The sequence below is a fragment of the Aspergillus alliaceus genome (assembly GCF_009176365.1).
Source record: "Aspergillus alliaceus strain CBS 536.65 unplaced genomic scaffold BDW43scaffold_38, whole genome shotgun sequence".
Lineage (NCBI taxonomy): Eukaryota > Fungi > Ascomycota > Eurotiomycetes > Eurotiales > Aspergillaceae > Aspergillus > Aspergillus alliaceus.
This window is the reverse complement of record NW_022474721.1, coordinates 219705-243447: the sequence shown is the minus strand read 5'-3', so window position 1 is coordinate 243447 and position 23743 is coordinate 219705. Positions and strand designations below refer to the sequence as shown.

General features: G+C 50.1%; 10 protein-coding genes across 10 annotated transcripts; 5 read left to right on the top strand and 5 right to left on the bottom strand.

The window, feature by feature from the left end:
* The first annotated feature begins 1771 nt into the window (after nucleotides 1-1771).
* BDW43DRAFT_147459 (uncharacterized protein) lies at nucleotides 1772-4013 on the top strand. The gene has a single exon (XM_032038395.1). It carries the CDS (start codon nucleotides 2057-2059, stop codon nucleotides 3980-3982), a length of 1926 nt encoding a protein of 641 aa, XP_031897806.1. The 5' UTR covers nucleotides 1772-2056; the 3' UTR covers nucleotides 3983-4013.
* A 787-nt stretch (nucleotides 4014-4800) lies between these two features.
* On the bottom strand, nucleotides 4801-7106 carry BDW43DRAFT_302065 (putative ABC transporter; the record flags this gene model as incomplete). Its single annotated transcript, XM_032045175.1, has 8 exons — nucleotides 4801-5043; nucleotides 5115-5392; nucleotides 5473-5626; nucleotides 5688-5767; nucleotides 5822-6281; nucleotides 6311-6569; nucleotides 6627-6867; nucleotides 6926-7106. 8 exons carry the CDS (start codon nucleotides 7104-7106, stop codon nucleotides 4801-4803), a joined length of 1896 nt encoding a protein of 631 aa, XP_031897805.1.
* A 3337-nt stretch (nucleotides 7107-10443) lies between these two features.
* BDW43DRAFT_313536 (cell wall mannoprotein 1 family protein) lies at nucleotides 10444-11037 on the top strand (the record flags this gene model as incomplete). The annotated part of the gene is made up of 2 exons (XM_032047633.1): nucleotides 10444-10788; nucleotides 10849-11037. 2 exons carry the CDS (start codon nucleotides 10444-10446, stop codon nucleotides 11035-11037), a joined length of 534 nt encoding a protein of 177 aa, XP_031897804.1.
* A 198-nt stretch (nucleotides 11038-11235) lies between these two features.
* On the bottom strand, nucleotides 11236-11832 carry BDW43DRAFT_283861 (uncharacterized protein). Its single transcript, XM_032042784.1, has 3 exons — nucleotides 11716-11832; nucleotides 11634-11642; nucleotides 11236-11495 (listed from the first exon to the last, which is right to left on the bottom strand). The coding sequence occupies exons 1-3, from the start codon at nucleotides 11811-11813 to the stop codon at nucleotides 11300-11302; spliced, it is 303 nt and encodes a 100-aa protein (XP_031897803.1). The 5' UTR covers nucleotides 11814-11832; the 3' UTR covers nucleotides 11236-11299.
* A 432-nt stretch (nucleotides 11833-12264) lies between these two features.
* Nucleotides 12265-13403, top strand: BDW43DRAFT_283860 (uncharacterized protein). Its single transcript, XM_032042783.1, has 2 exons — nucleotides 12265-12554; nucleotides 12589-13403. Exons 1-2 carry the CDS (start codon nucleotides 12306-12308, stop codon nucleotides 12820-12822), a joined length of 483 nt encoding a protein of 160 aa, XP_031897802.1. The 5' UTR covers nucleotides 12265-12305; the 3' UTR covers nucleotides 12823-13403.
* Nucleotides 13404-13748: 345 nt separating this feature from the next.
* BDW43DRAFT_283859 (uncharacterized protein) lies at nucleotides 13749-14515 on the top strand. Its single transcript, XM_032042782.1, has 2 exons — nucleotides 13749-13976; nucleotides 14029-14515. Exons 1-2 carry the CDS (start codon nucleotides 13772-13774, stop codon nucleotides 14115-14117), a joined length of 294 nt encoding a protein of 97 aa, XP_031897801.1. The 5' UTR covers nucleotides 13749-13771; the 3' UTR covers nucleotides 14118-14515.
* A 1262-nt stretch (nucleotides 14516-15777) lies between these two features.
* On the bottom strand, nucleotides 15778-17771 carry gua1 (GMP synthase (glutamine-hydrolyzing)). Its single transcript, XM_032042781.1, has 2 exons — nucleotides 17574-17771; nucleotides 15778-17474 (listed from the first exon to the last, which is right to left on the bottom strand). Exons 1-2 carry the CDS (start codon nucleotides 17636-17638, stop codon nucleotides 15914-15916), a joined length of 1626 nt encoding a protein of 541 aa, XP_031897800.1. The 5' UTR covers nucleotides 17639-17771; the 3' UTR covers nucleotides 15778-15913.
* BDW43DRAFT_283855 (arginine--tRNA ligase) lies at nucleotides 17772-20546 on the bottom strand. The gene is made up of 4 exons (XM_032042780.1): nucleotides 20041-20546; nucleotides 18683-19977; nucleotides 18214-18627; nucleotides 17772-18150 (listed from the first exon to the last, which is right to left on the bottom strand). Exons 1-4 carry the CDS (start codon nucleotides 20461-20463, stop codon nucleotides 18144-18146), a joined length of 2139 nt encoding a protein of 712 aa, XP_031897799.1. The 5' UTR covers nucleotides 20464-20546; the 3' UTR covers nucleotides 17772-18143.
* A 9-nt stretch (nucleotides 20547-20555) lies between these two features.
* Nucleotides 20556-22131, top strand: BDW43DRAFT_147393 (phosphatidylinositol phosphate kinase family protein). Its single transcript, XM_032038394.1, has 2 exons — nucleotides 20556-21074; nucleotides 21135-22131. The coding sequence occupies exons 1-2, from the start codon at nucleotides 20802-20804 to the stop codon at nucleotides 21891-21893; spliced, it is 1032 nt and encodes a 343-aa protein (XP_031897798.1). The 5' UTR covers nucleotides 20556-20801; the 3' UTR covers nucleotides 21894-22131.
* On the bottom strand, nucleotides 22050-23537 carry BDW43DRAFT_147375 (cytochrome b5 reductase family protein). The gene is made up of 4 exons (XM_032038393.1): nucleotides 23317-23537; nucleotides 23104-23252; nucleotides 22408-23033; nucleotides 22050-22355 (listed from the first exon to the last, which is right to left on the bottom strand). Exons 1-4 carry the CDS (start codon nucleotides 23319-23321, stop codon nucleotides 22206-22208), a joined length of 930 nt encoding a protein of 309 aa, XP_031897797.1. The 5' UTR covers nucleotides 23322-23537; the 3' UTR covers nucleotides 22050-22205.
* Between the last annotated feature and the right edge of the window lie 206 nt (nucleotides 23538-23743).

Here is a 23743-nt window from a genome sequence, read left to right as displayed (position 1 = left end):
GAGAGAGAACTGGTTATAATTGTAAATGTAATTGAATTGACTGAATAGAATGAGGTACCTGAAGGTCACACTAGTCGTCGGTATATACTTCGTGTTTGTCGTTGTCCCACATCCATGGATTGGGTCGATTTGAGAACCACGGTTCCCGGATGGAGCTGTAGTTAGTATATAGTTCAGTCTTGTCAACAAAGGAAAATTTGAAAAGAAAAAAAAATTAGGGTTTTATAATACCAAAAGGAAAACAACTACTGGGTTATTATTAGATGATATGTCGGATCCTGTTGTGTTCACATCAAACGCTCTTCATACGTCAATGGATGACCGGGGATGCATCTGTAGGTCGTCTGCACGACTTGGTCTGTGGTGAGAAGAGAAGAGAATAAAATAGATAGATAGACCTCAGGTGGAATAGATCCTGACTTCATTTTGAATTTGGAATAGACTATTGTCGTTCAACATACATACATACATACATACAGATCAAAGATACACTCTTGAGAAACGGGTAATAAATATATCAGCAAGTCGATCAGGCATCAATTTCAACACCAGTGGATTCTTGACTCCACTTTCCCTCCACTTTCCGTTCCGATTTTCTTTCTTCTTCCATTTGTCCAAGAAAACATAATAATCTTAAACTATTATTATAATTACTTTATTGTTTATCCCGGAGAGAATGTCTTATTCTCTTCGATGTTTTACATACCTTCCTGTGAGACTTACAAGAATTATAATAATAGAAAAAAGAAAATGGGTTACTTCAGCAAGACAAGATCTGTAATGATTACATTTTTTTCCTCTTCCGATTCAATCCATAGAAAAAAAAAAAAAATTAAGAAAAGGTTCAATCTGGAATCATGATTTCCAAGGGAACTTGATTTTGATTTTGAATTTGCTTTACAATAAAATACAATTTCTTCCGGTGGTCACGACCCCCGAACTTAAAACCATCTTCTTCTCCCTTCTTTTCCTCAACTTCCATTCCTACCGGTCAATCATCCGTGGAATTGTATTTGGATTGGGTCATTCCTCTCTCTCTCTCTCTGTCTTTCTCTCTCTTTTCTTTCTTGGGTTTACAGTTGGCTAGTCAGGAATTTTCTTTCGATTCATACCTTTCTTGAATTAAAAATTTTCCTATCCGTTTGTTTCTCTTGTTTATCTCCCAATCCCCACTATTAACCCCACCTCTTCGTGCCCTTCGTCAGGCGCAGAAGCAGTTCCTCCATTCATCTTCCATCGTCTTTCATCCTTCACCAACCAGACCCTCGCCGGTTACACTCTTCCCTTTCCTGCAGTTGCGCGCTGCAGCCTCCGTCGGCCTTTTCGCCCGCCAGTCCCTCCACTCACCGTGTGCCAGAACAACACTGCAGCGCGCTTTTCTCCTCGCGACTCCTCTTTCGTTCTTCCTCTCTCTTCCATCCTTTGACCCACGCACACTGTCTTCATCCACTCTCCAACCGACTACCACCTCTTCCACCATCCACATCGTCGCTGTCGAATTAGCTTACAGCGGACGCTGTTTTAGTCATTTTCATTTTGGATTATTATTTTTTTTTTTAATTTTCTCTCCCCTTCTTTTTCGATGGATACATTGCATTCGGTGGACGACGACTGTCACATTGCATCCACTGCTCGTCGTTGACATACAGCAATCTAGACGCGCTACCATCGAACTATTACTTGATTGATCTGCAGGTTCGCCTCCATCTCTCACACTATCGCTGAGAGAGTGGGTTACCGGTAAAGTGACCTTACCGGGGAGGGAGAAGTTTCGCAGGGACGAGAGGAAGAAGAGAAGAAGCGAGTGAAGAAAAAGGAAAATAAGGAAAGAAAAAGAAAAATTCAAAAAAAGAGACGACCACTAAAAATACCCTTTTTTGAGTCATTCGGATGAGCAGCAGCACTGGTGGCTGCTGTACCTAAATTTCTACAAGCGAAGCCCTGTTTGGATCACCACGTTTCACGTCATCCACACTGCACCTTTCCCAAACCAGCCTCCCCCCTTCCACCCCTCCCTTAGGGTCCCAACCTGGGCCTTGGCCGTCGTCCAGGAGTCATGACTGGCAAAGTTCCTCACGCTGCTTTTTGTGAGGAATACGACGAGGACGCTCACATTATCATCCCGGAAACCCGTCAAGTTGCCAACCTCGCTGCAAAACGTTCTCAACCGAACCTGAGATCAGCTGGCGAAGCCCTAGTTGATATTGCAAGCGATTCTGGCTACTCTAGTCGTACTGCCGCCACCGTCAACAGCACCCAATCTGGCCCGTCGGGCCGGAAAGCCCCTGTTCCTTTAAAAGTCGACACGGCCCCCAAGAGGACCGACCTTGAACGTGTTCGCTCCCACCGCAAAGACCGCCCAAAAGAACGGCCTACTCGCCCTTCTTGGGACGAGAAGATGCAAGTTGGCACCTATCCCGCTGCGAGCCATCATCCTGCCGCCGCCTCCATGCAACGGTCGCCATCCCGGTCCCGCAGACGGGAAAACTCCCAGATGCGGCACTTCCCTGGCACCTGTTGGGAGTGTGATCATGGGTTGTATCATGGCTCGACCCCCGTTGAACCCCGAGCCATCGAATACCCGTACTACGGAGCGCAGTCCACGACTTCGTCCGTCCACGACTACCCTCCCCCGTCACCACAAGGCCCGCGGTATGCCCCCTCGGCTGTCCAAGATGTCCATGTCTCCCACAGCAGCCGGCCTCGCAGCGGTCGCTCGTACTCCTACCACACCAACAACCAGCGACCGGTGAGTTTCCATGGGATGATCCCCGGGATGGGCGGTGCTGTCTTGTACCCCCCCAACCATATAGGTCGCTACGAGCATGGGCCCCCACCATCCTCGTCCGCTTATGCCAACACGCAACCCTACCCCCCGGCGCCCTATGGTCAACCATCTCCGTATTTTGCCAGGCCAGAGTACAGTCAACCCGATCGCCGGGAGCGGTCGGTCTCCAGAACCCGGGACCAGGGCAGGGCGCGGCGCGGATCCACCTATGGGCCCCCCGTCGTCGACTACGATCCGCCCTCGGCATATGAGGATGACGAGTCGCTGGATCTCGGGCCGCCTCGCGCAACCCGACCACGGCTCCCCTCCCATTCTTCCCATGACCGTGATGAAGACTACTACCGCATGCCGCCCCCGCCCGTGAAGCACAAGCCTGCGCCGAACATTATCCAGAAACGTCCAGAGCTGCATCGCAAAGCGGTCACCGCACCCTCCGTGACGTCCGACCGTCATCCGTCTCGCTCCATGGACCTATCCGATATGAGAGATGCTTTGCCGGAGTATGGGTACCGACGATCGTCCCGAGAGGCCGTGATTCCTGCGCGAACCCGCAGTATCCGAGACACCCGACGCTCCACCTCCTATCATGATTCCTCACGTCCATCGCGGGTCGCAGTCGAGAACTCCCGTCGCCGACGGCCGACTGTCTATGACTACCTTGACGCGGAGGAGGATGACGAAGAGGATGAGGATGACGACGGTGACGAGATCGAGGAGAAGCAACGGTCCGCGGAGGAATACCAAGCGTCCCGTTCTGCTAAGCCAGTCCCCACACCGTTGACGGAGGATGCTTTGTACAAATCGAAGGCGTCTCGTGCGGAGAGTGACAGCGGGAGCCAAAAGAGCCGCTCGAACAGTAGCCGCGGTAGCGATGCACGGACCCAAAATGGGAGCGGCGCTGGGGCCAAGCCGGAGGAAGACAACAACATCGTCATGACGATGAACGGCGTAACGATGAGCTTTACTCAAGAGTCGGTCGGTGGAAAGAAGATCAGTGTCCGAGCAGGCGAAACAGGTGCCCTTGAACTAAACATCGAAGGGAAACGACCAAAGAAGTACCTCACCAACGGTTCGGACTACACGGGAAGCGTGGCCCGGAGAGAGCTAGAAGACCCACGACGAGCACGCACAGACCGACGGTCTGATCGGGCGAGTCGGCGGTCGAGCCGGTCGACCTATAGCGGTCGATACTAGCGCGACTCTCATCCAATGTTATGTTTCTGTGTCTGTGTTTCCCTGTAAGCTCTGATTAATCTTCACCGAAATTCTCCTTGAGTGAGCCTGGATAAAGGTGTCGGTTGCCAAAAGTTTGTCATTACTGATTTCTGGGTTGGCCGCATTGGTTTGTATGGACCGAAGAAAAGGGGTAAAAACCAAAAGAAAGATGGATGCGACAATGCTACGAAAAAGTTCGATGATTTGTTGCTAAAGAGATTCTGGTTCTGGGAGGCCTTTTGGGGTTGGGTTTTATTTTTTTTTTTCCTTTCCTTTCTTTTGCCTTGGATTTGATTTGTTCGGGTATACATTATAAAGAGAAGGGCGGGTTTGAGGCTCTGACCGATCACGTCCATCATGGCGACATGATTGTATGATTCTGATGACCTGCATGATTGATGTTTTCTTGAGTTACGTTGTGATGCCGATATTTCATGTCTGTTATGCCCCGAGCGTTTGTAACATCTTTTTCTGGAATCCGCTTGTTTCTTCGTCTGTTTGGTTGTTTGTCGTCAGCTGGAAGAAATGAGTTGTATCAGAGAGAGGTATACCCCATTATTGTTGTTGATGTTGATTGTTTGATTGATTGATCCTCTACCTCCCGTGTGAGTTTAATGTCACCTTATCGTGTAGGGGTTGATGCTGATGTACGCTTCCATGACTTACCACTATGTCCTGTCCTATGAATGTTGTTCTGCGTGTGATATCCTTTCTCTAGTAGGTATTCAACTACTGATATTATGAACTACCTGATCGCACGCTCGTCGTAGCAAGTCCTCTATCATACATTTTCTCCATCAAGTCCGCCGTAACACCAAAGCAATGTAGCCAAACAGACGATACACGGCAATGATGCCCACCAAGATGCCAACCCATTTCCCCGTCCGACCGGTGGCATACCCATACTGGTGCAACACCCCAGAACCCCGAATCATACACTGCTCCGCCAAATCCGTCTGATACATACACCGACAGCCCTCCCCACACGAAAACTCCCTCTCTCTAAACTCATTCACCATCATCCCCTGGAACACATACGCCTACATCCCCGTCCAAAAACGTCAGCATATCCCATCAACCCCAAACAAAACGGTAAAGAAACAGATCATACCTGGTAATCAATATAATGAAAGACATATTTCCAGAACGGGTTTAAAATCGTCGGCGAAACAAGGAACCCGCCCACGCTCATCCACAGCCCGTTCGCGAACGCCACCAGCGCCAAACTGATCACGAAATTCGGGAATATGGCGCTTACGAAGACGACTAGCGATTCTGCCGCGACGAGGTCGAGGAAGAGCCACATTATCCAGGTGAAGAAGGCGGTTGCTGTTGGGCGGAAGTTGGAGAGCCAGTAGCTAACTACTGAGAAGAGGGTGGATATTAGGACTTTTGTGGGGGCTTGTTAGTTTGTTTTTCGATGGTTGTCTATGTTTGTGGATTTTGGAGGGGAGGAGGGGAGGACATACAGAGGTAGGGTAGGCCGATAATGAAGTTTGATATTACGAAGGGGAGGGCGCCGTACAGGCCGTTGGCGCGTTCTTTGGTAAAGGTTGCGCGGTCTTCGAGGAAGGCCGGGACGTAGGCGACAGCCATGAAGCTCATGAAGGCTGAGCCGAAGAACTGGGTTTCTTGTCAGGATTTGGGTAATGGGGATGATGGTCTGGGGAAAGGGGAAACGTACAATTGCGTTGATAAAGGGTTGGATGTATTCTTGGGAGTTGTGGAGGCGGAGCCAGACTGTTCCCATCATGATTGCTAGGCCTGGTTTCGGTGTTAGCCTTTGAGGGAGAGTGCGGGATAAGGGATAAAGCATACCCATATACATGACGATGCGAATCCCGTACGCTACGACGTCGCGATAGCTCTTGATGAAGAGCCGGTGCAGGAGTGACATTGTGATCCGTGGGATACCTGGCCGACCTAGTTCTTCGATGTCGATCCTCCTCCCGTTGCTGTCTGTGCTCCGGAGTTTCTTGCTTAATGCGCCGTATTCTGGGGACTGTATCCATGCGCCTTGTATCTTCTCGACTTGGTCCCCGTGGACTGTGAAGTCGGAGCTAATCAGGTCTAGGATGTATTCGGCGGGATTCGTATGTCGAGGGACGGGATAGCCGATATTTTCGAAGTAGGAGGGGACCTCGGAGACTGGTCCAAAGTAACATGTCTTTCCGCCGGAGAGAAGGAGGAGATTATTGAAAAGCTGGAATGTGTTCGTGGATGGTTGGTGGATACTGGCTATAATGATGAGCTGTAGGATTGATGTGTCAGCCCTATACTTAGTAAGGGTCTCTGTATGCCACCCACATTATTTGCTATCGCCAGCTTCTTCACATATGAGATGACCTCGTAACTGGCAGTCGAGTCCAATCCGCTCGTCGGCTCGTCCAAAAACAGGATCTTCGGACAAGTGATAAGCTGACTGGCCACACTGACTCGCCGTTTTTGACCTCCACTGATTCCTTTACGGATCGGCGTGCCCACAAGTGTGGATGCTTGGTTCTGGATTCCGAACGCGCTGAGGAGGGCTTGGATGCGATCCGTTCTTTGGGATCTGGTCACCGACCTAGTCCGTGTCAGACCATGCGCGCACCCCTCTTGAGAGATATGAGATGAAACTCACCCAGGCAAGGATAAGTCCGCGGCAAACTTCAATGTTTCCTGCACCGTCAGCGACCCGATCAACGCATCCTCCTGCTCGACGTAAGACGTAATCCGGTTAAATGTATCATTGTCCAGCTTCGTTCCATTCACATAGCATTCTCCTGCGTTTTTCGCACCAGACGAAGCGGTACGGCGCGCAAGGACGTTCAAAAGGGTGGTCTTTCCGCAGCCGGAGGGGCCCATCAGCGCGATTAGCTGGCCTGCATGTTACTCAGTACTATATTCGAGGTCATGCAGTAATCACCAGTCAAGACGCACCATGTTGGGCAGTTCCGCTGCAGCCCTCGATTAGATTGCGAGGCTCCTTTGTGCGTCTATCTTTCACCGTCACGGCCAAATTGTCCCACGTAAAGGACTGAACAGTACTGTTCATGAGGAACTGGTGCTCATTGCGTTCGAGATCGAGGGGATTGGGTGCCTTAGGTTCTTGGGACTCCATGATGATACGTAAGGGGCGGCCGGGAATAAAATGTCCAGGTAGCCAATGCAAACAACGGACATGGAATTATTCCCGACAAGGCCAGCCAGGCTTATAAGTAGATGGATAGTTCACCGTCGTACAAGAAGTGACAGGATGAAACAAAAGCAAACAGCGATCTCCTGTCTTACGTACAACAACGCCGCAGTCAGGTGGCATTCGCCTCTCAGCCATTCATTTTATCTGACGGAAAATGCAAAGTCGCCGATTCGGAGGGACTACTGATTTGACTAATGAGGCGATCAACGTGGACTCTCTCTCCCCTCAGCGTTGCATCGCAGTACTAGTTGGTAATTTTCAACTAGCCTGAGGCTACCGATCGCCGAGCCCTAAAAACATGACTGTGGACCCCGAGGTTGGTAAGAAGTGGGACGAACGCCGTTCTTCGTGGTTGAAACTGTGGTTCCGATCTGGGCCCCATGGTAACTAACTATCTGCCACTGTCCCCGAGGGAGGGATTCCCCGTTAAAATTGGAATTATCCATTTGGAGGGGCCCCGATTCGGGCGAGAATGTCAGCTGCATTCCAGCTGAGGAGATTTTTGCCGGTCATCGTCTCGGGGCGAACCATTGGCCAATCACGCCGCACGGTTCGCGGGTTCATGCAAGAGAGTCGTTCAGCTCCCCTTTTTGACTGGTTTACTTCTCGTTTATCTAACGGTCGGGTCCGTCATATGTTAACAGTCTTCGGGCTGACAGCTGAACCGTTCAGCCCGCAGCTTTTCAGCCACAATCTACTTATAGTTACCCCTCTCTTCTCTTATTTAGAAGGAACTTGCTCCCACAGCCACATAAATATCCCCTCAGTTATCTAGACTATAACGATCCAGGCGTGGTGCTTACACTGCGCTATAAAGGATACTATTAGCTCCCTACATATTCTGTTGACCCATCATCTTTCGTTCGCGCCCTTTTCTCAACCTCTTTCACCTAGTTGTAAAAACACCCTTATCTACCCCTTTACTTCGCGTGATTTTGGCGCTATCCCCTTTGGCGTCTTGGCCGCGGTAACTGCGTCAAGGCCTTATTTATCCCGACAGAGTTGATTCTGATAAAATGCCTGGCTGGGTTGGCGCAAACCTGTCGAATAAGATGAAATTACACTTCATTAACGTGAAGATGTACTCGCCGATTAGTTTTAAATACATTGTGGATTTGCCAAATTAAAAAAAAAAAAAAAAAAAAAAAAAACAAACCACAAACGTCTATCGTAGCACTTTGCCTTCTAGGCTTCTATACACCAAGCTCAAGCCCACCACGAGCTATGATGTGCCCCAGGCATATACCATTGTAGGACCTCCGAGCCATGTAGTACGGTAACCATTGGGCGGTATCTAGCCCCTTCTTTTCTAACAAACGCCGCACAATGGCCTCATGACCCCAGGACGCTGCCCGGTCCAAGGGGGTAGGGCTGCCCACCTCTCTCCTCGCATCAATATCAATTTCGGACACTGCGAGCAGAGCCTCAACCACAGCCTCGTGTCCGTTTCTTGCCGCATGGCCTAGTGGAGTTAAGCTGCCACTGCCCATCGAATTAACATCCACCTGGCCTGTCTCCAGCAAGACTTGCACAATGTTGGCATGGCCATGCATCGCCGCATAGGCCAACGGAGTGTAGCCCCGTCTATCTGTTGAATCAACATTCACCCGGCCAGTCTCCAGGAGAATTCGTACAATGTCGAGATGGCCATTCATAGCGGCACTGGAAAGTGGCGTCTGCCCGTATATCGTTGGGGGATTACGTCTAAGGCGGTCTGGAACATCAGGCCGGATCCCCGGTTGATCGAGGAGCAGTTTAACCAATTCTGTATGGCCGTTTCTTGCAGCGAGCATTAGTGGTGTTTGCTTGTACTTGTTCGGACGGTTGATATCCGCTCCCTCGATAGTCAGAAGGAAGCGCACCATGCCTTGTTGGTTGGCTTTTGTGGCTAAATGAAGAGGCGTTTCACCTAGTTTCTTGGTTGCGGATATCTCCCCTCCATTTTGGAGAGATTGCCGTGCTGTTGATTCCTGTCCGTTCTCAGATGCCCAGAATAATGCGGATGCGCCGGAGTGTTCTGCGTTACGTCGGTAGAGATAACTAATCAAGGTACGGTAGAAGTGTCGGTTCAGTTTGGCCAATGCAAGAATGTCACTTTCGGTATCTATCTGATCCACGATATACAAAATGAGCTCGTTTGGTAAGTCTGATAAAAACATTGGATGAGAACAGGCGCCAATCGTACAACTGTTGAGGCAGGGTAGAATATTCCATATATAAATGACAATTATGGAGGAGTAGCAGTGCGATCATGGAGGATCAACAAGCTTCCAGTCCTTCTGCCCCCATATGAGGGCTGGAAATAAATTCGATGGGAGCGATTGGCCAATGCATGATGTGAGATGAGCATTTGACGTTAAAATAAGCTGGCTCTGTCCTGTCATGTGACCATCATTAAGTCTCGTCCAGTTAGTTCTTGAGGCCTTTCAATGGCTGACACTCCCTATCGTGGTTCATTAAAATATAGTGTTCTGTTGGCATGCTCCCTGCTGTTCTGTACGACGTAGACTAGACCTATATAAGTTTCATTAGGGTGATTCAAACCGCAAAGAAAAGCCGGGAAGGAATCAATATAGAATCGCTGACGACTAACAGTTTCAAGGGAACGCATCAATCCGTGTCCTCATCACGCGCAGAGACCGTTCAAGCAATCTGAAAGGCCGGGGAACTATAGCTCCGAGGACAGCACATTACGCTGAATAATTGGATGGATACGGTCCGGAGTTATATTTAAAGCCGGAGTGGACAAGGTAAGCTCTGAAGCATTTATACCTATTTGGCTATTATAAGCTGTCTAGATTAGTCCCCCCTTATATGAAAAGAGTTCTGGATGCCTTTACGGCAGCCGCAGGATAGTCATGCACATTCCTAAGGATAACTCTAAAATGACAGGGCTTGTTGATAGTGACTTCGTTACAATCAGAGAATAAGTGGTCATGTACATAAAGGCTGGCGAAAATATGATTTTCCAAGTATTCTACAGGGATATGCTAGTTATCCACTGCTCCTCTTTATAATCGGTCAAACTACCAACCGAGATAAAACTCCACATTCCATCTACTGTGCAACACTCTCAGTGCTCACGGGATCCGAAACTACTCCTAATTTCCATTCATATATTACCAGACAGTTGTAACAGAATTATAATATTCTCATCAGTTTAGCAATATTATTTAATCTCCGCATCCTTCAATTTGCTATCTGTTTATGTGTATCTCGTCCTTCGGTTTTTAAGCAACTGGAACCCAAATCATTCATCATGAAGACCTATACCCTCATTACAATTTTCATCATTCTTTCCTCTTGTTTCGCGAATGCTAGTCTTATCGAGACGCGCAGTGTGCCCGCTATCCTGAAAGACTTCGCCGTCATTGGCGAAAAGTTGATCATCCTTGACAAGGCTGTCAAGACTTATGACCCTAAGCTTGAAGATAGAATGAGTATCGAACGCAAACATGCCAATGTAGAAATGGCTATCATCAAAGCTATGAACGATGTGCATGCCACACCACCCTTAAAGAAAAAGGAAAGTTCGGTCGTGACCAATGTGGCTGTCAAGATGCAACCTGTCTGGGTCTCTTATCTTCACGATATTGTGGTCAAGGTATCTCTCATATCCACTTAGTGCTTGATCACACTGAGCTTACAAAGCTTTGCTTGCTAGAGACCTGAGTTTGAAAAGGCAAAGCTGGCTGGTATGATTCAAGAGCATATTATGGATTATAAGGAGAGATGTCATAAGCTGGCTGGGTCTATAGAGGAGAAGGTCACCCCTGAGGACAGGAAGACCATTATGGATCGGAATCAGCAGCTTGACCTGGAGTTTGACCGTACTATTGAGGCGTATGATTAATCTGGGCTCATTATTCCTGTAGTACTCTACAGAATGTTGGCGAAGGGTCACAGCTATAACATAATAAGTATACCAGTGATCAGAAATTGGACATATAGGAGTGCGGGTAGCCACATATGTATTATACTGGGTCAGTATAGGACAGCATTTGTTTGAATGGTCGCCATATTTCTCACAATAATTTCCGATTCACTGGTCGCGTCATCTCCCGGCAACCGGTCTCCTGTCCTCAGAGTCTCCTTTCCCCAATTCTCAGTCCATTCTATCTCAGTTGGGCGGAGGACGCTGTGTCCAATCGTACGAGGCTTTTCCTGACGAATCCTCGGGATCGAGACGTTTGGGTGGAATGGACCTTTCTGCGATCACTGCTGCTGAAAAGCCCAGGGGCGTGGGCACGAAGGAATTGCTTCAAGAAGGGCAAGCTTGCACAGAGAACTATCAAGTTGGCTGCGATATTCCTAGAGAAAAGGTTGTCAGGTGATTTCCCTTCGATGACGAATTTATAAGTAGGATTTGACAATCACTAAAAGAACGGCTCGCCCCATTTCTCCCACGACTGATCTGGGGATGTGATGAGAGGAAACAGCGTCACACACCGAATAATACTAGTCACCATAGTCTTAAGATAAGTCTCTGAGCCGCAAATTTCTCCAGAATATACAGGAATGGGTCACGCACGCGCATCCGAACGCAAAGAGTCCCATCAAGCCAATCTTCTGGAGTCGTCCCATTTGCAGTTTCCGAATCATTGGAATGGGGATTATGATCAAAATCATATGTGTCACGACGTTGACCACCGCAGTTGCCATGTACACACCCCTGGCTTGTTGACACACGCTCCTTCACCGAGATGTCCCACCCTTTTCGGATAGGGCTACACCCGAATACCAAGACGATGCCAATTGCCAAAGTATACCCGACGATCACAAGTCCGACGAGGTACACAGTCCACCTCCAGAACAGGTTTGTTCCCATCAGGAGGTGGTAGAGGATAAGGATGGCGACTTTGGCAAAGCTCAGAGCAGGGAGATATGTCACGGAGTCCGCCAGCATCCAGAATGGCTTCGTCAACGAAGCCAAGGCGTTTGCGAAAAGCAAGAACTACACTCTTTGCGGTCTCTTCCAGCCTTACCCTTCGGCTTTTGGCAAGATTGGCGCAGAGAAAGGCGGCAACGTTCTTGGTTTGGACGAGTCCGATGACAACCATATCTGTACAATCAGCCGATCGTATTTTCAAGCTACGTGGGAATAATCTAATATGTTTTGCCATGATAGTATACATGATTGACTTCTCTTGGGAAAACGGAGCGGATAACAAATTCTTCAACGGTCTTGGCTACCGGATGCTGCACGAGGTCGAGGCATTTGCGAAGAAAGTCCATGCTGATTACAGGTATATTTACCTGAACTATGCCGCACCTGATCAGGACCCTCTCCACAGCTACGGGGAGGATAATCTGAGGGAGCTTGCCAGGGTGGCGAAGAAGTATGACCCGGATGCCGTTTTTCAGGGACAAGTTCCGGGGGGGGGGGGGTTTTAAGGTGAGCCAGGCGCAAGGTAGGCGGTACAGTGGTCGATATTTGTACGAGAATCCGAGGGTATTGAAGTATAGTGAACCCGTAGGAGAGAACATAATGCCGCAGCGACAAAATAGAAAACAAAATCCCATCCAATATTGCACATCCTCCCAGCCCAAAAGACCCAAATCAAACACATCCAAGTACAAATACAAGCATCAATTAACGGATCAATCAATTAAGCAAATAACCCAACCATCGAAGTAAGCACCAAAGACCCAATCACCAAAACCGACATCTTAGATGGCGCCCCCGAAAGCGTCACTGCCGCATTCTCCGATGTCCCCGACGCCGACGCTCCACTCTTCGTCGCAGTCGCAGACCCAGTCTCCTTATCCGACTTGCTCTTCGTCGCCGTCGCCGTCGCCTTCACCGACGTCTCAGTCGCCGTCGCGGACGTATTCCCTGAGCACCAGACATCACCCCAGTCGACCTTGGCATCGTACAGACAATCAGTGAGGGCCTTGACGGACTGGCCCATCGCGAGACAGTAGATGGCGCAGTCGCCGTCGTAGGCGGAGACGGGGGCATCGTGGCAGCATTTTTCCATGATTTTGGGGTATTTGTCGTTGTTGGGGACGGCGCAGGCGGCATCTTTGATGGGGATCTCGTATTGTGCTGGTGTTCCGCAGGTGTGGCTGCCGCTTGGGGCGGCTGCCGTCGTTGTTATTGAGGACATTTTGAGGGTTGATATGAGTGGAGGTAGGGTTGTGGTTGTGGTTGTTACTTGGAGTATCGGTCTGCCGTGGGATGAATGTTCGGTGGTAATAGTATAGGACGGATTGAAGGTTATGTGTTAGGAAAGTGAAATAAAAGGGGTCAAAGGAATATTTAAATAGGTTGTCTCATGCCATGCATTTGCCCTTGTGGGATGCAGGCTTGACGAATTAGAATGAACTTATGGTACAAACCGGCTAAAAATAGTCGGTAGGCACTTCGATGTCCCGAGGGCCAAGACAGGGTTCGTTGTGTCTCGAATTTTATAGTTGATAGTAGGTCGCCTATTCGTGGCTGAAAATGTGGAGTTGTCATAATAATTATGCTGGATGTCAAACATGGCGCCAAGACTTTGCAGTAAGCCCTAATTCGGATCCAGCTGCTAGGAGGCATACAGAACCTGGAGGTTGAACAGAGGTAGGCTCTTTAGCAAACATGTATGTTCATTCTCTCCATTGTTCTGCAAAAGGGTTGTTCAATATCGGTTTCTTGTGGTCACACGAAATGGACGCTTCCCTTCCCTTGCATAAATGATCCCGAAAGCCGAACCCTACGCAACCCTTATTCTGTACCAGATATCCAAAGTCAACCCAATTTAATTCCCAAAATGGGCCTCAGAGGGCTATGGAATTTACATATACATGGTCAGTATGGCTTGAAGCCCTACAACTTACCGAGGCTCAAAGCTACCTCCAGAGAAATGGTATCGCTCTTGTCATCCACGCGGACGGACCAGTCCTCCTGAGGATAAGTTTACATTGCAAACCATCAAAAAAGGTTCCTGATAATTCCCACAAGTTAGAAGGTTAGGAGATATTTCTGTGCCCCGCCCGAATCTATTCAAGGTTGGACTACGTGTATACCATCGATCACGATGCAGGCGCTTTCCTTTTCTCACGGTGGAGTGTGTTTGACGGATTTCTGGCACCTACAACGATCCAGGTCGACCTGGCTAGGATCGTCGAGCTTGCGACACTCGTCATGAACCGTCCCCTTCAATAACCAAAGTACTCGTTCGGGGATGGCACTAACGAGTCTAACGGTGAACCACTAGTGTCCGGGATACTTGATATAGATTTCGGCATGCCCACTCCGATGAGCAGAGCTACAGGAGCGATTCTTCACCGACTTCGTCTTTCACTGGCGCTTTTATATCGATGATCCCATGACATGGAGATGCGACCGACTCCCCCGTCTTCAAGATGTTCAGTAGGGCTTTCCTGCGTCTCGCTTCTTGGGACTTTGAAGTATCCTATGATTCCAACGTCGAACTACCGATCATCTTCGCATCCGTTCCATCCTGGACCTGCCCCAGGCCAGACATATACTGGTTTCACCGGGCACCTGGCAGCCTTACACGGCATCGCACCCGAGGTTACGATAAGCAACGCCCTCAAAAAAGCCAGATCATGCCTTAACTCCAAGCCCAGACACACGGATGTCGTCCATGTGATTCTCATCTCACCACGCCGTGTCACCTTTGCCGAGCTCTCCCCAGATACCAACACTATCTCGATGTCTAAGACTCTGTGTTTCTGACCAATTACTCGGCAACCCAATGTTCGCCTGGCTTCCGCGCTCTTGCTCGGGTCCTAGCCTCATACTGCTGGAAGAAGTCTCAAACCCATAGAGAAACAAGGAACCATAGCATACCAACCAAGATCCTCAAACAATGCCTCCACATATCAGAACCACAGGATGCAGTGGCACTTTCACAGGCTTCCTTTGTCGCTGAACACTGCTACTACGCCACCATACCTCAGATCAAGGATCTCGTCATACGAGACTTTGACTCGTCCATACCATGCTGTGGCAAGCGGGAGGAGGGTCTTTGCTGTTCTGAGTGCTGTTCCTGGCAGCATATAGAATGTATATGTACTAGCTCCCAAGTCCAGTCCTTACGTACTCGGGGTCGAGACCACTACCTTTTTGCCCGTTGTCGAGAAGGTACAGCCTGTACGGTCCTTGATCCCGGTAGAATAAATAGAACCAGCAGTCGAAAAATAAGACAAGGGTACCGGGTTACAGTTGGATGTTTGGAGAAGGTGTTTCATCTGCGGCTTTCTAAACCTGCGCGTTTATGACCTGAGTTACGGTTTATGGGGAAGATTGGCTCCGTTCCTCCTTGTTTGGTTGGTTGACTATGTGATTGCTTTGAGTGGGGTGTTTTTGGGGTTGGCTTATGGGTTGGAGGGTGAGAGTTAGTCTGGTTCGTTCTTGATAGCTAGATGCTGCTGATCCGATATTCATTAACATATACTTTCGAGGGGGTCTGGGACGAGACGAACCACCTGGGAGAATGCGGTGTGATATGGATTATGCTCAAGTTGAGGTCTACAGCTGCGAGAGGGATGCATCAATCCGCGTGCGCACCGGTCGATGTGCGCCCTAGGCTCTAGTGAGGAATGGCTACACTTAAGATATCAGTTCATGTATACGTGGGCAATTAAACATCTAGATCAAAATATAATCTTGAAGAATAATAAGGTATGGAATTTTTAAAATCTATCATGTGCTCCGTATAACATGCAGTAAGACATAACAACGTAACTTGTCTATTCATTCGCAATAATCAAACCAATTACTCCAACTCGATAGTGCCCGGGGGCTTGCTGGTGTAGTCGTAGGCGACACGGCACACACCGGACACCTCGTTGACGATACGTGTGGACACACGTGTGAGGAACTCGTGATCGAATGGGTAGGCAATGGCAGTCATGAAATCAGAGGTCTCGACGGCACGGAGGATGACGATGTTCTCGTAGACACGCTTGTCTCCCATGACACCGACGGCGCGGCTGGGGTCCAGGGCGGCGAAGGCCTGTCCGATCTTGTCATACAGTCCGGCTTCCCGGATCATGCTGATGAAGATGTGGTCGGCCTTTCTTGCCATCTCGACACGCTCTGGGGTGATCTCACCCAGAATACGGATGGCGATACCCGGTCCGGGGAAGGGGTGTCTCATGACCATCTCGTGTGCAATACCGAGCTGTCTTCCGAGGTCGCGGACCTCGTCCTTGAAGAGCTCGCGGAGGGGCTCGATCAACTTCAGACCCTGTCCCTCAGTCATGCGCTTAGGAAGACCGCCGACATTGTGGTGGGTCTTGATGGTGGCGCTGGGACCCTTGAAGGAGATACTTTCAATCACATCAGGGTACAGCGTGCCTTGCAAGAACCATTGGATCTTGCCAGCCGAGTCGGAGTGGGCAGCAGCGTCTTCGATCTTCTTGGCCTCCTCCTCGAAGACATCGATGAACTTGTTGCCAATGAACTTGCGCTTCGCTTCGGGGTCGTCAATTCCCTTCAAGCCCTCGATGAAGAGCTTAGAAGCGTCCGCGACAATTAGGTTGATACCGAGGTGCTTAGCAAGGGTCTCCTTCACCTGCTCGCACTCGTTCAGACGCATGAATCCGGTGTCAACGAGGACCGCATGGAAACGGTCACCGATGGCCTCCTTCATCAATTTAGCAGCAACGGTGGAGTCGACACCACCGCTGACAGCACCAAGAACCTGGCCCTTGTCGCCAACCAGCTTGCGGATTCTAGCAATCTCCTGGTCGACGAACCGGGCCATGGTCCAGTTCTGTTTGCAGCCACAGATGTTGACAGCGAAGTTCTGCAGGAGCTTGGTGCCGTTCTGGGTGTGAGTCACTTCGGGGTGGAGCTGGAGACCATAGATGTGCTTGGACTCGTGAGCGATAGCAGCGTACTCCGAGTTCGGCGTAGCGGCAACGGTGTGGAAGCCTTCGGGGAGCTTGCCCAGCTTGTCACCGTGGGACATCCAGACGTTGAATTCGTCTTCCAAGCCCTCAAACAGGCGGTCGACGTGACCGTTGACCTTCTTGGCCTTGAGCTGCGCAAGGCCGTACTCCCTCTCTGTGCCGGCGATGACATTGGTGCTGTCCAGACGGTACGCAATCTCTTGCAAACCATAACAGATACCGAGGATAGGCACACCTAGTTCGAAGTAGGCGGGGTCGACGTGGGGTGCACCCTCCTCATACACCGAGTAGGGTCCTCCAGACAGGATGACACCGGCTGGCTTGAACTTAAGATCTGCCAGCTTCTGGGTGCAGGGAAGCATCTCCGAGTAGACATTGAGCTCACGGAGGCGACGGGTGATCAGATGTGTGTACTGAGACCTGTAACATAGCGACACCATGTGAATTAGCCAAATCGCACGCTTTTTGGTATATCGGAGGGCATCCCCGCAGAAGGAAAAGCAGCTGTGGGGGTCTTACCCAAAGTCGAGGGTCAGGATTGTGTCGAAAGCATTGTGAGGCTCAAGCTCGGGAGTTGCGGCCATGATGGGCAGTGGTAATTATTGGAGTGGAGGGTGAATATCTGATCCCCAGAAAACAGTCGCTTTGGCGGCCTCGAAGGAGGCCAAAAGGTTCAGCAGAAATTTTTCCAAACGGCGGCTTTTCACTGGACTGAGTCACGCGATCCGCCAATCACATGTCCGTTTGCGGTAGAAAAAGTTCCACTTGGCCCGTCACGTGGTGTTACATGGAGGGGCATTGAGGCAGTATCCCTCCACCGCCTGTTTCACCGCTTGGGTTCCCCGCATTGAGATCAAGACATCGAGGGCCTGAGGCCTCCCACCGGGGTGATGCCTCTACTAGTACTGCCACTAGGTAGAATAGTAGGTCTACAGCGAGTCATATTCTTAACGAGGCATTCATTAAAGTCCTTGCCTGAAATCAATTGCTCTCCATGATAATGCTAAGAATGAATAGAAAGAAACAGATGCTGGTATTTGTAGAACTACCGTGAGCTACGGTTTGTATCGAAGCTTTTCGTTTCGTTCCTCACATACTAGATAGAGATAGATGTCAGCATTGCATCGGCAATCATATTTCACTAACTGGGAGGACATACCGTTGAACGGGGCTGAGACCCAACACCCGCATGCCGTTGTGCAGGACCTGGCGGGCGGCTTCGTACAGAGCCATACGAGCCTTCTTCAGTTCAGGCTCGCTTCCCACAACCTTAAGCACATCGTAACTGGAGCTTAGGCTGTGAGTCATGCGGAACAGGTAAGAAAGGATGGTGGTCGGCTCCAGAGTGCGCGTAGTGTTCAGCAGGACATCTGGCCACTGTGCCAGCATACGCGCCAGATCCGAAGCGTGGGATTCGGTCAGGAGGTCCAGGTTCGCGGAGCCCAGCTCCTCGACATTCAGCTCCGACTTGCGAATAATCGAGCAGAGACGGGCATGAGCATATTGCAGATAAGGGCCGGTATCACCCTCAAAGGAGGTCATAGCGTCCAGGTTGAAGTCATATCCATTGATACTGTACCAATTAGTCCGCATTCAAGGGGCCGGTTGGGTGTAAGATAATAACATACCGCTTGCCACTCATATCCTGCACCATGACGGAAGTAATACCCAGAATATCGGCCGTCTCCTCGGGGTTCTCGACCTGCTTGTACTTCTCGTCGTTCTTCTTCATGACTTCGTGCATCTTGTCACGAACATCCCTCAGGATGTCATCCAAGAACTTCACGGTACCCTTACGAGTGCTCATTCCGCGGACCATACCGAAGTTAATGTGCTGGCAGCGGCTGGCCAGATCCTTGTAACCCATCAACTCCGTGATCTTGAAGAGCTGGGCTAGATGAAGATCCTGCTGGGCAGCGACGACATAAATCATCTTGTCAAAGTGATAGGCCTCCTCACGCTCAGTGATAGCACCAATATCACGAGTAAGGTAGAGAGGCGTGCCATCCTTACGGACAATGATAGCCTTTCCGAGCTTCTTAGCACCGTGCTTGGTGAAGTCAACAATCACGGCGCCCTCAGACTTCTCGGAGACGCCGGTCTTCTCTAAGGTCTCGTAGGCAGAGGTCATGCTCTCATTCTTGATCTGAGACTCGCCAGAGTATACATCGAATTCGATGTTCAGACGGGCGTAGGTCTGACGGTACTTCTCAATACTGAGCTCACGGAAACGGCTCCAGAGAGCGAGAGCCTCTTCGTTGCCATCTTCCATGCTCTTGAAATAGCGGCGAGCGCTCTCATCCTCACTGACGTCGACAAGCTTCTGCAGCTCCGCCTCGAGTCCGGAGACATCCTCGTTCTTCTCCTTCTTCGCCTTGATCTGCTCCTTCAGTTCCTTGATGGGACCCTCCTGCTCGGCGACAATGGCGTTGATCTTCACATACACATCAAACAGGTGGTTGATGGGATCCTTCTTCAGCGCCTCCTCGTCACCAAAACGCTTATATCCATTGGCGAGCAGACCATACTGCTTACCCCAGTCACCAAGGTAGTTCATCTTGATGACGTCCCATCCCATGACGGTGTAGAGGTTGGCCAGGAAACCGCCGATGATGGTACTACGCAAGTGACCAGCGTGGAAGGGCTTAGCGATGTTGGGCGAAGAGAACTCGACGATCATCTTCTTTTGACCCTTGGAAGGGTCCGAGGGGTCCTTAAGACCTTGGTTGCCATTTGTGCCATAGGCCGCCTTCTCTTTCAAGATGCGGCTCACAACCGTCTGAGTCAAGCCTTGGGGCTTGAAGAAGAATTGCAGGTGGACGCCAAATGGAACCGGGGGGAGGACGAGATCGGACTCGGGGAACTTTTCGGCGAGCTCTTTGCACAGTTCCTGAGGGTTCTTCTTGATCTGCAGGGAGGGAACCTATAGACGCGGTACCAGTTAGCCATTCCGCACGCAACCAGAGCATCAATGATCATAGCGTACTGGCAACAACAGGTCACCCTTGTCCAATGTGCTGGTCCATTGGAGACGAGTATAGATCTTCTCCGCCTCAATACCGGTAGCTTCGCCCAACTTCTCCGCAATATGCACTCTGTAGAGGTCGACCGGGTTCAAGGAAGGAAAGCAGTTAGGGTACTTGGAGGTCTGCGTCGTGGACTGGATCTGAAGCCCTTCCACGGCGGCAGTGAGGTCGGCGGCAGATGCCATGGCTGCGTCCGTCACACTATTCGGGGTAATGGTAGTGAAGCCTCGAAAAACAAAGGGCGAGCGCTTCGTATTAAAATGCGAGAGACAAGGAGTGCGGCGGTATAAGGGAGAGCAATTATTTTGTGGACCGCAGGACTGCAGAGTCAGGAAAATGGCGCTGGAAAATCGCCGGGCCCCGCTAAACAGATAGTGACCCATAAACGGAGGGGGAATTTCAAGCGCGCTTTGGAGGGGGAGGAACTTTTTTTTTTCCCACTTCGCTCGCCTTGTCCTGCTTTGGCTCAAACGCGGCAATTCTACTGGTACCTGGGGCGGTGAGTCACGGCTCTCTCATCTGATGGGTCATCACCTGACTGCGGTGCACCCTAAGCCCTATTTGGGTATACGGTCTCAAGTCCCCTCTTGACGTCACCGTGCTGCCAACTTCAACTCTTGACCGTGTTTTTGGCAATGAATCTCCCTACGATACATTTAAACCAAATGCCCATGATGTTTATACCTGCCTTTCCAGCAGTTTACCTACGAACACCGTAACAATGGGTCGTCGCCGCCAGGCAGCCTTGTCCAAGAGTATACAACTTGCCCTCTTCCGGAACCCCAAGACCTTTCGCAAGACATTGATTGGACGGTTCATCGCGTTCTTTAGCATATTCTACTTGAAGCTTCTTCGATATGAGCCGGACATCTTCCGAAAGCTACGAAACGAAGTGTGGGAGATCTCCGAAGAACAATACAGAGCTTGCTTCCTGAGTGGGGAAGATAAGACGCTTCCTCTGCTTCCGATGGGGGATTTGGGCTTTTCTGGATCTGTAGGCTCTACACTTTCTTTGTCCGGTTCCCCTTCAATCCCGGTGCTAACCCACGTGTAGACATTCTTCAGCACATCGAACTCCGCATTCCTCGTCAAAAGCCTCCCGCGGCACTTTGAACATTCCTTTTTCCGCCATGACCTCTTTCAACCGTACTATGAGTACATCAGTACCCACTCGGATTCGATCCTGGTATGGATTACCGATTACCTGTATGCAGCGTACACCTCGCTGGGCACACTGGTGAAGACAACCCCTGCTCATCATATCATCATGGAGAACATGCTGTGCGGGAAAGAGAAGGACCCGGCAGGCGACAAGTGGGAGACATATGATCTGAAACCGATCGACTATTTCTACCCCGAGCGGGATCTGGTCCCCGAACCGTTCGTCAGCCAAGAAACCTTAAGTCGACTAGCCGACGAGTTTCCAGATAAGCTCCGCCTGACTCAATCAGACTACGAAGAAATGAAACAGATATTAGAAGCCGACACTGCATTTCTAGCATCGGCGAATGCGGTGGATTACTCCCTGTTTCTGATTCGTTTTCCCACATCCTCTAACCCTGATGTGATGGGGAAAAGGAGCAAGTGGCGTATTGGCGTGACTTCCACGGATGGGAAGTGGAGGTATCGCGCCGTTCTCTTGGATTTCTTCTGGGCCAAGCATAAACTACACGCGCAGGCGATGACTGGAGTCATCCAGACCTTCAATGTCGTTGGCCGTCAAGGCCCGATGACGATCACCACCACAGCGAATGAGTATCGAGAGAAGTTCCTAGCTTTGGTAGATTCCATCATGGAGGTTTCTGAATCTTAGCATCATTCGTACAGTACTAGCAATGGATATTGATTATGTAGACACAAAGGACAGCAGGAATAAACAAAATCTTCGTTTCACATTTTAGGTATCATGCGTACTTGAATGGCCGTGGAAACCTTTCAAGTGAGTACATCATCTAATTCTATCGTCCCCAGTAATTAGGGTACTTTCCAGGGCCAGCACTAATATAGCATAGCATGTCTTGGATGTGGAACCACCGAGCATCGACCCGAGCCAACGCCACGGCAGAAGGATGGGCATTCTAACAGCGGTATATAGATCTAGGCCGTAAACAAGAAAGGCCTCTGCTTAGAAGCAGAAAACCTGGTCCTCGAGCTTGCTGACCGGTCGAGCCTTGGTGTATCCAAGAGATTCGGAGGCCTTCTTCATAGCACTGATCATGGGAGGAGGTCCGCACAGGAGAATCTTAATATCCTTGGCCGGGGCAGGAAGGCGCTCCTAGATGACAGTGTTAGTCCGTAACATATAAAGGGGAAGGCATTCGACTAACCTTGATCATATCGGGAGTGACAAAGCCCACACCGCCAGTCCAGCCCTCGGGGGGGTTATTCAGCACATAGTAAACCCGGAAGCCGTCATCCTCCTTGACCAGCTTGTCCAATTCTTCCTTCAGCAGGATATCCTCGGGGTTGACATTGGCGAAGATCAGATCAACCTGGGTGGTATCGTTGCCACCGTTACGAGGGCGATTGCGGATGATGGCCTTGATAATCTGGAGCATGGGGGTGATACCAGTTCCTCCAGCAATCATACCGATGTGACGGCACATGTTGGGGGTGTAGACCATGGCGCCCTTGGGGCCGCGCACCTTCATGCTGTCGCCAATCTTCAGGGTAGTCAAGTACTTAGAGATATTACCCTGAGGGTAGGCCTTGACGAGGAGATCGAAGTAGCCAGCCTCATTGTCGGAGGAGATGGGTGTGTAGGAACGGACAACCTCCTTGGGTTGGCCCTCGATGGTAGCGGCGAGAGAGATGTGTTGACCGATGGGCAGACCCAGGATGTCAGTGGGACGGGGCAAAGCAAAGCGGTAGATGGCGACATTGTGAGAGATCTCGTTTTTCTCCTTCAAGACGAAATTCTGGAACTCGGTCGGGTTCAGAACCTTTCTGGCCTCTGTCACAGTGAAGGAAGCGGTCAGTACTAGTTATCATATGATGCGCGAGTTGCCAAGCGTTTCACATACGACCATTGCCGCCGAACAGCTTCGCGCCGATCAATACTGTAGCGATCGCGACAGCATACGGAGCCAAATCCGCCTTGAAAATGACGGTTCCAAACACCAGGAGGGCGGAAGGGAGGTAAACCCCAGTGATGTTCTCCGTAGAAAAGGCGCTGTAGAATCGCGAGCGAGTGTCAGTCATTGCACGATAAGAAATTGAGGGGAGTTGACACGAACCTCATGTTGACAATTCCTCCGGCGACACCGAAAAAAACAAGAACAGTCAGAGAGACAAATGTTGAAGAGAGAAGAGAAGCGAAGGGAGAAGAGGTAGAAGAAGAGGAGGCGGAAGATCACAAAATAGCGGGAAAGATTGGGAGAACCGCCGTACGGAGCCGATACCGCTAACCTTCCCGCAGGAGAGGACAATTCTTTGTTTTCTTGGTTCCGCGATTACACCGTACGGTATTGTTGACTTCACGGGATTGAATTCGGTTGAACTCCTAGTCCTTAGTATCACGGGAATGTCACGGCAATATCACGGAGACACTCTCTCCGTCCATTAGTATTAAATCAACACCGAGGGTTGTCAGGGAATCATGTGTGCGGAGATCATCCCATTACAAAGAAATGGCTTACGGAGGAAGATGGATTGAATCAAATT

Bases quoted from the DNA above. Each gene is read 5' to 3' on its own strand.
- BDW43DRAFT_283855 (XM_032042780.1), bottom strand. From the start codon at position 20,463: ATGGGTCACTATCTGTTTAGCGGGGCCCGGCGATTTTCCAGCGCCATT. The intron at 19,978-20,040 runs GTACGCTATGAT...CCGCGTCTATAG, and splicing joins AGGGTGACCTGTTGTTGCCA to GTTCCCTCCCTGCAGATCAA. The intron at 18,628-18,682 runs GTATGTTATTAT...TAATTGGTACAG, and splicing joins CAGGATATGAGTGGCAAGCG to TATCAATGGATATGACTTCA.
- BDW43DRAFT_147375 (XM_032038393.1), bottom strand. The intron at 23,034-23,103 runs GTATGTGAAACG...TCACTGTGACAG, and splicing joins GCTGTTCGGCGGCAATGGTC to AGGCCAGAAAGGTTCTGAAC. The intron at 22,356-22,407 runs GTTAGTCGAATG...ACTGTCATCTAG, and splicing joins TCACTCCCGATATGATCAAG to GAGCGCCTTCCTGCCCCGGC.
- BDW43DRAFT_147393 (XM_032038394.1), top strand. From the start codon at position 20,802: ATGGGTCGTCGCCGCCAGGCAGCCTTGTCCAAGAGTATACAACTTGCC. The intron at 21,075-21,134 runs GTAGGCTCTACA...ACCCACGTGTAG, and splicing joins ATTTGGGCTTTTCTGGATCT to ACATTCTTCAGCACATCGAA.
- BDW43DRAFT_283861 (XM_032042784.1), bottom strand. From the start codon at position 11,813: ATGATTTTGATCATAATCCCCATTCCAATGATTCGGAAACTGCAAATG.
- BDW43DRAFT_283859 (XM_032042782.1), top strand. From the start codon at position 13,772: ATGTTCATTCTCTCCATTGTTCTGCAAAAGGGTTGTTCAATATCGGTT. The intron at 13,977-14,028 runs GTCAGTATGGCT...AGCTACCTCCAG, and splicing joins ATGGAATTTACATATACATG to AGAAATGGTATCGCTCTTGT.
- BDW43DRAFT_147459 (XM_032038395.1), top strand. From the start codon at position 2,057: ATGACTGGCAAAGTTCCTCACGCTGCTTTTTGTGAGGAATACGACGAG.
- gua1 (XM_032042781.1), bottom strand. From the start codon at position 17,638: ATGGCCGCAACTCCCGAGCTTGAGCCTCACAATGCTTTCGACACAATC. The intron at 17,475-17,573 runs GTAAGACCCCCA...GCTATGTTACAG, and splicing joins ATCCTGACCCTCGACTTTGG to GTCTCAGTACACACATCTGA.
- BDW43DRAFT_283860 (XM_032042783.1), top strand. From the start codon at position 12,306: ATGATAGTATACATGATTGACTTCTCTTGGGAAAACGGAGCGGATAAC. The intron at 12,555-12,588 runs GTTCCGGGGGGG...AAGGTGAGCCAG, and splicing joins ATGCCGTTTTTCAGGGACAA to GCGCAAGGTAGGCGGTACAG.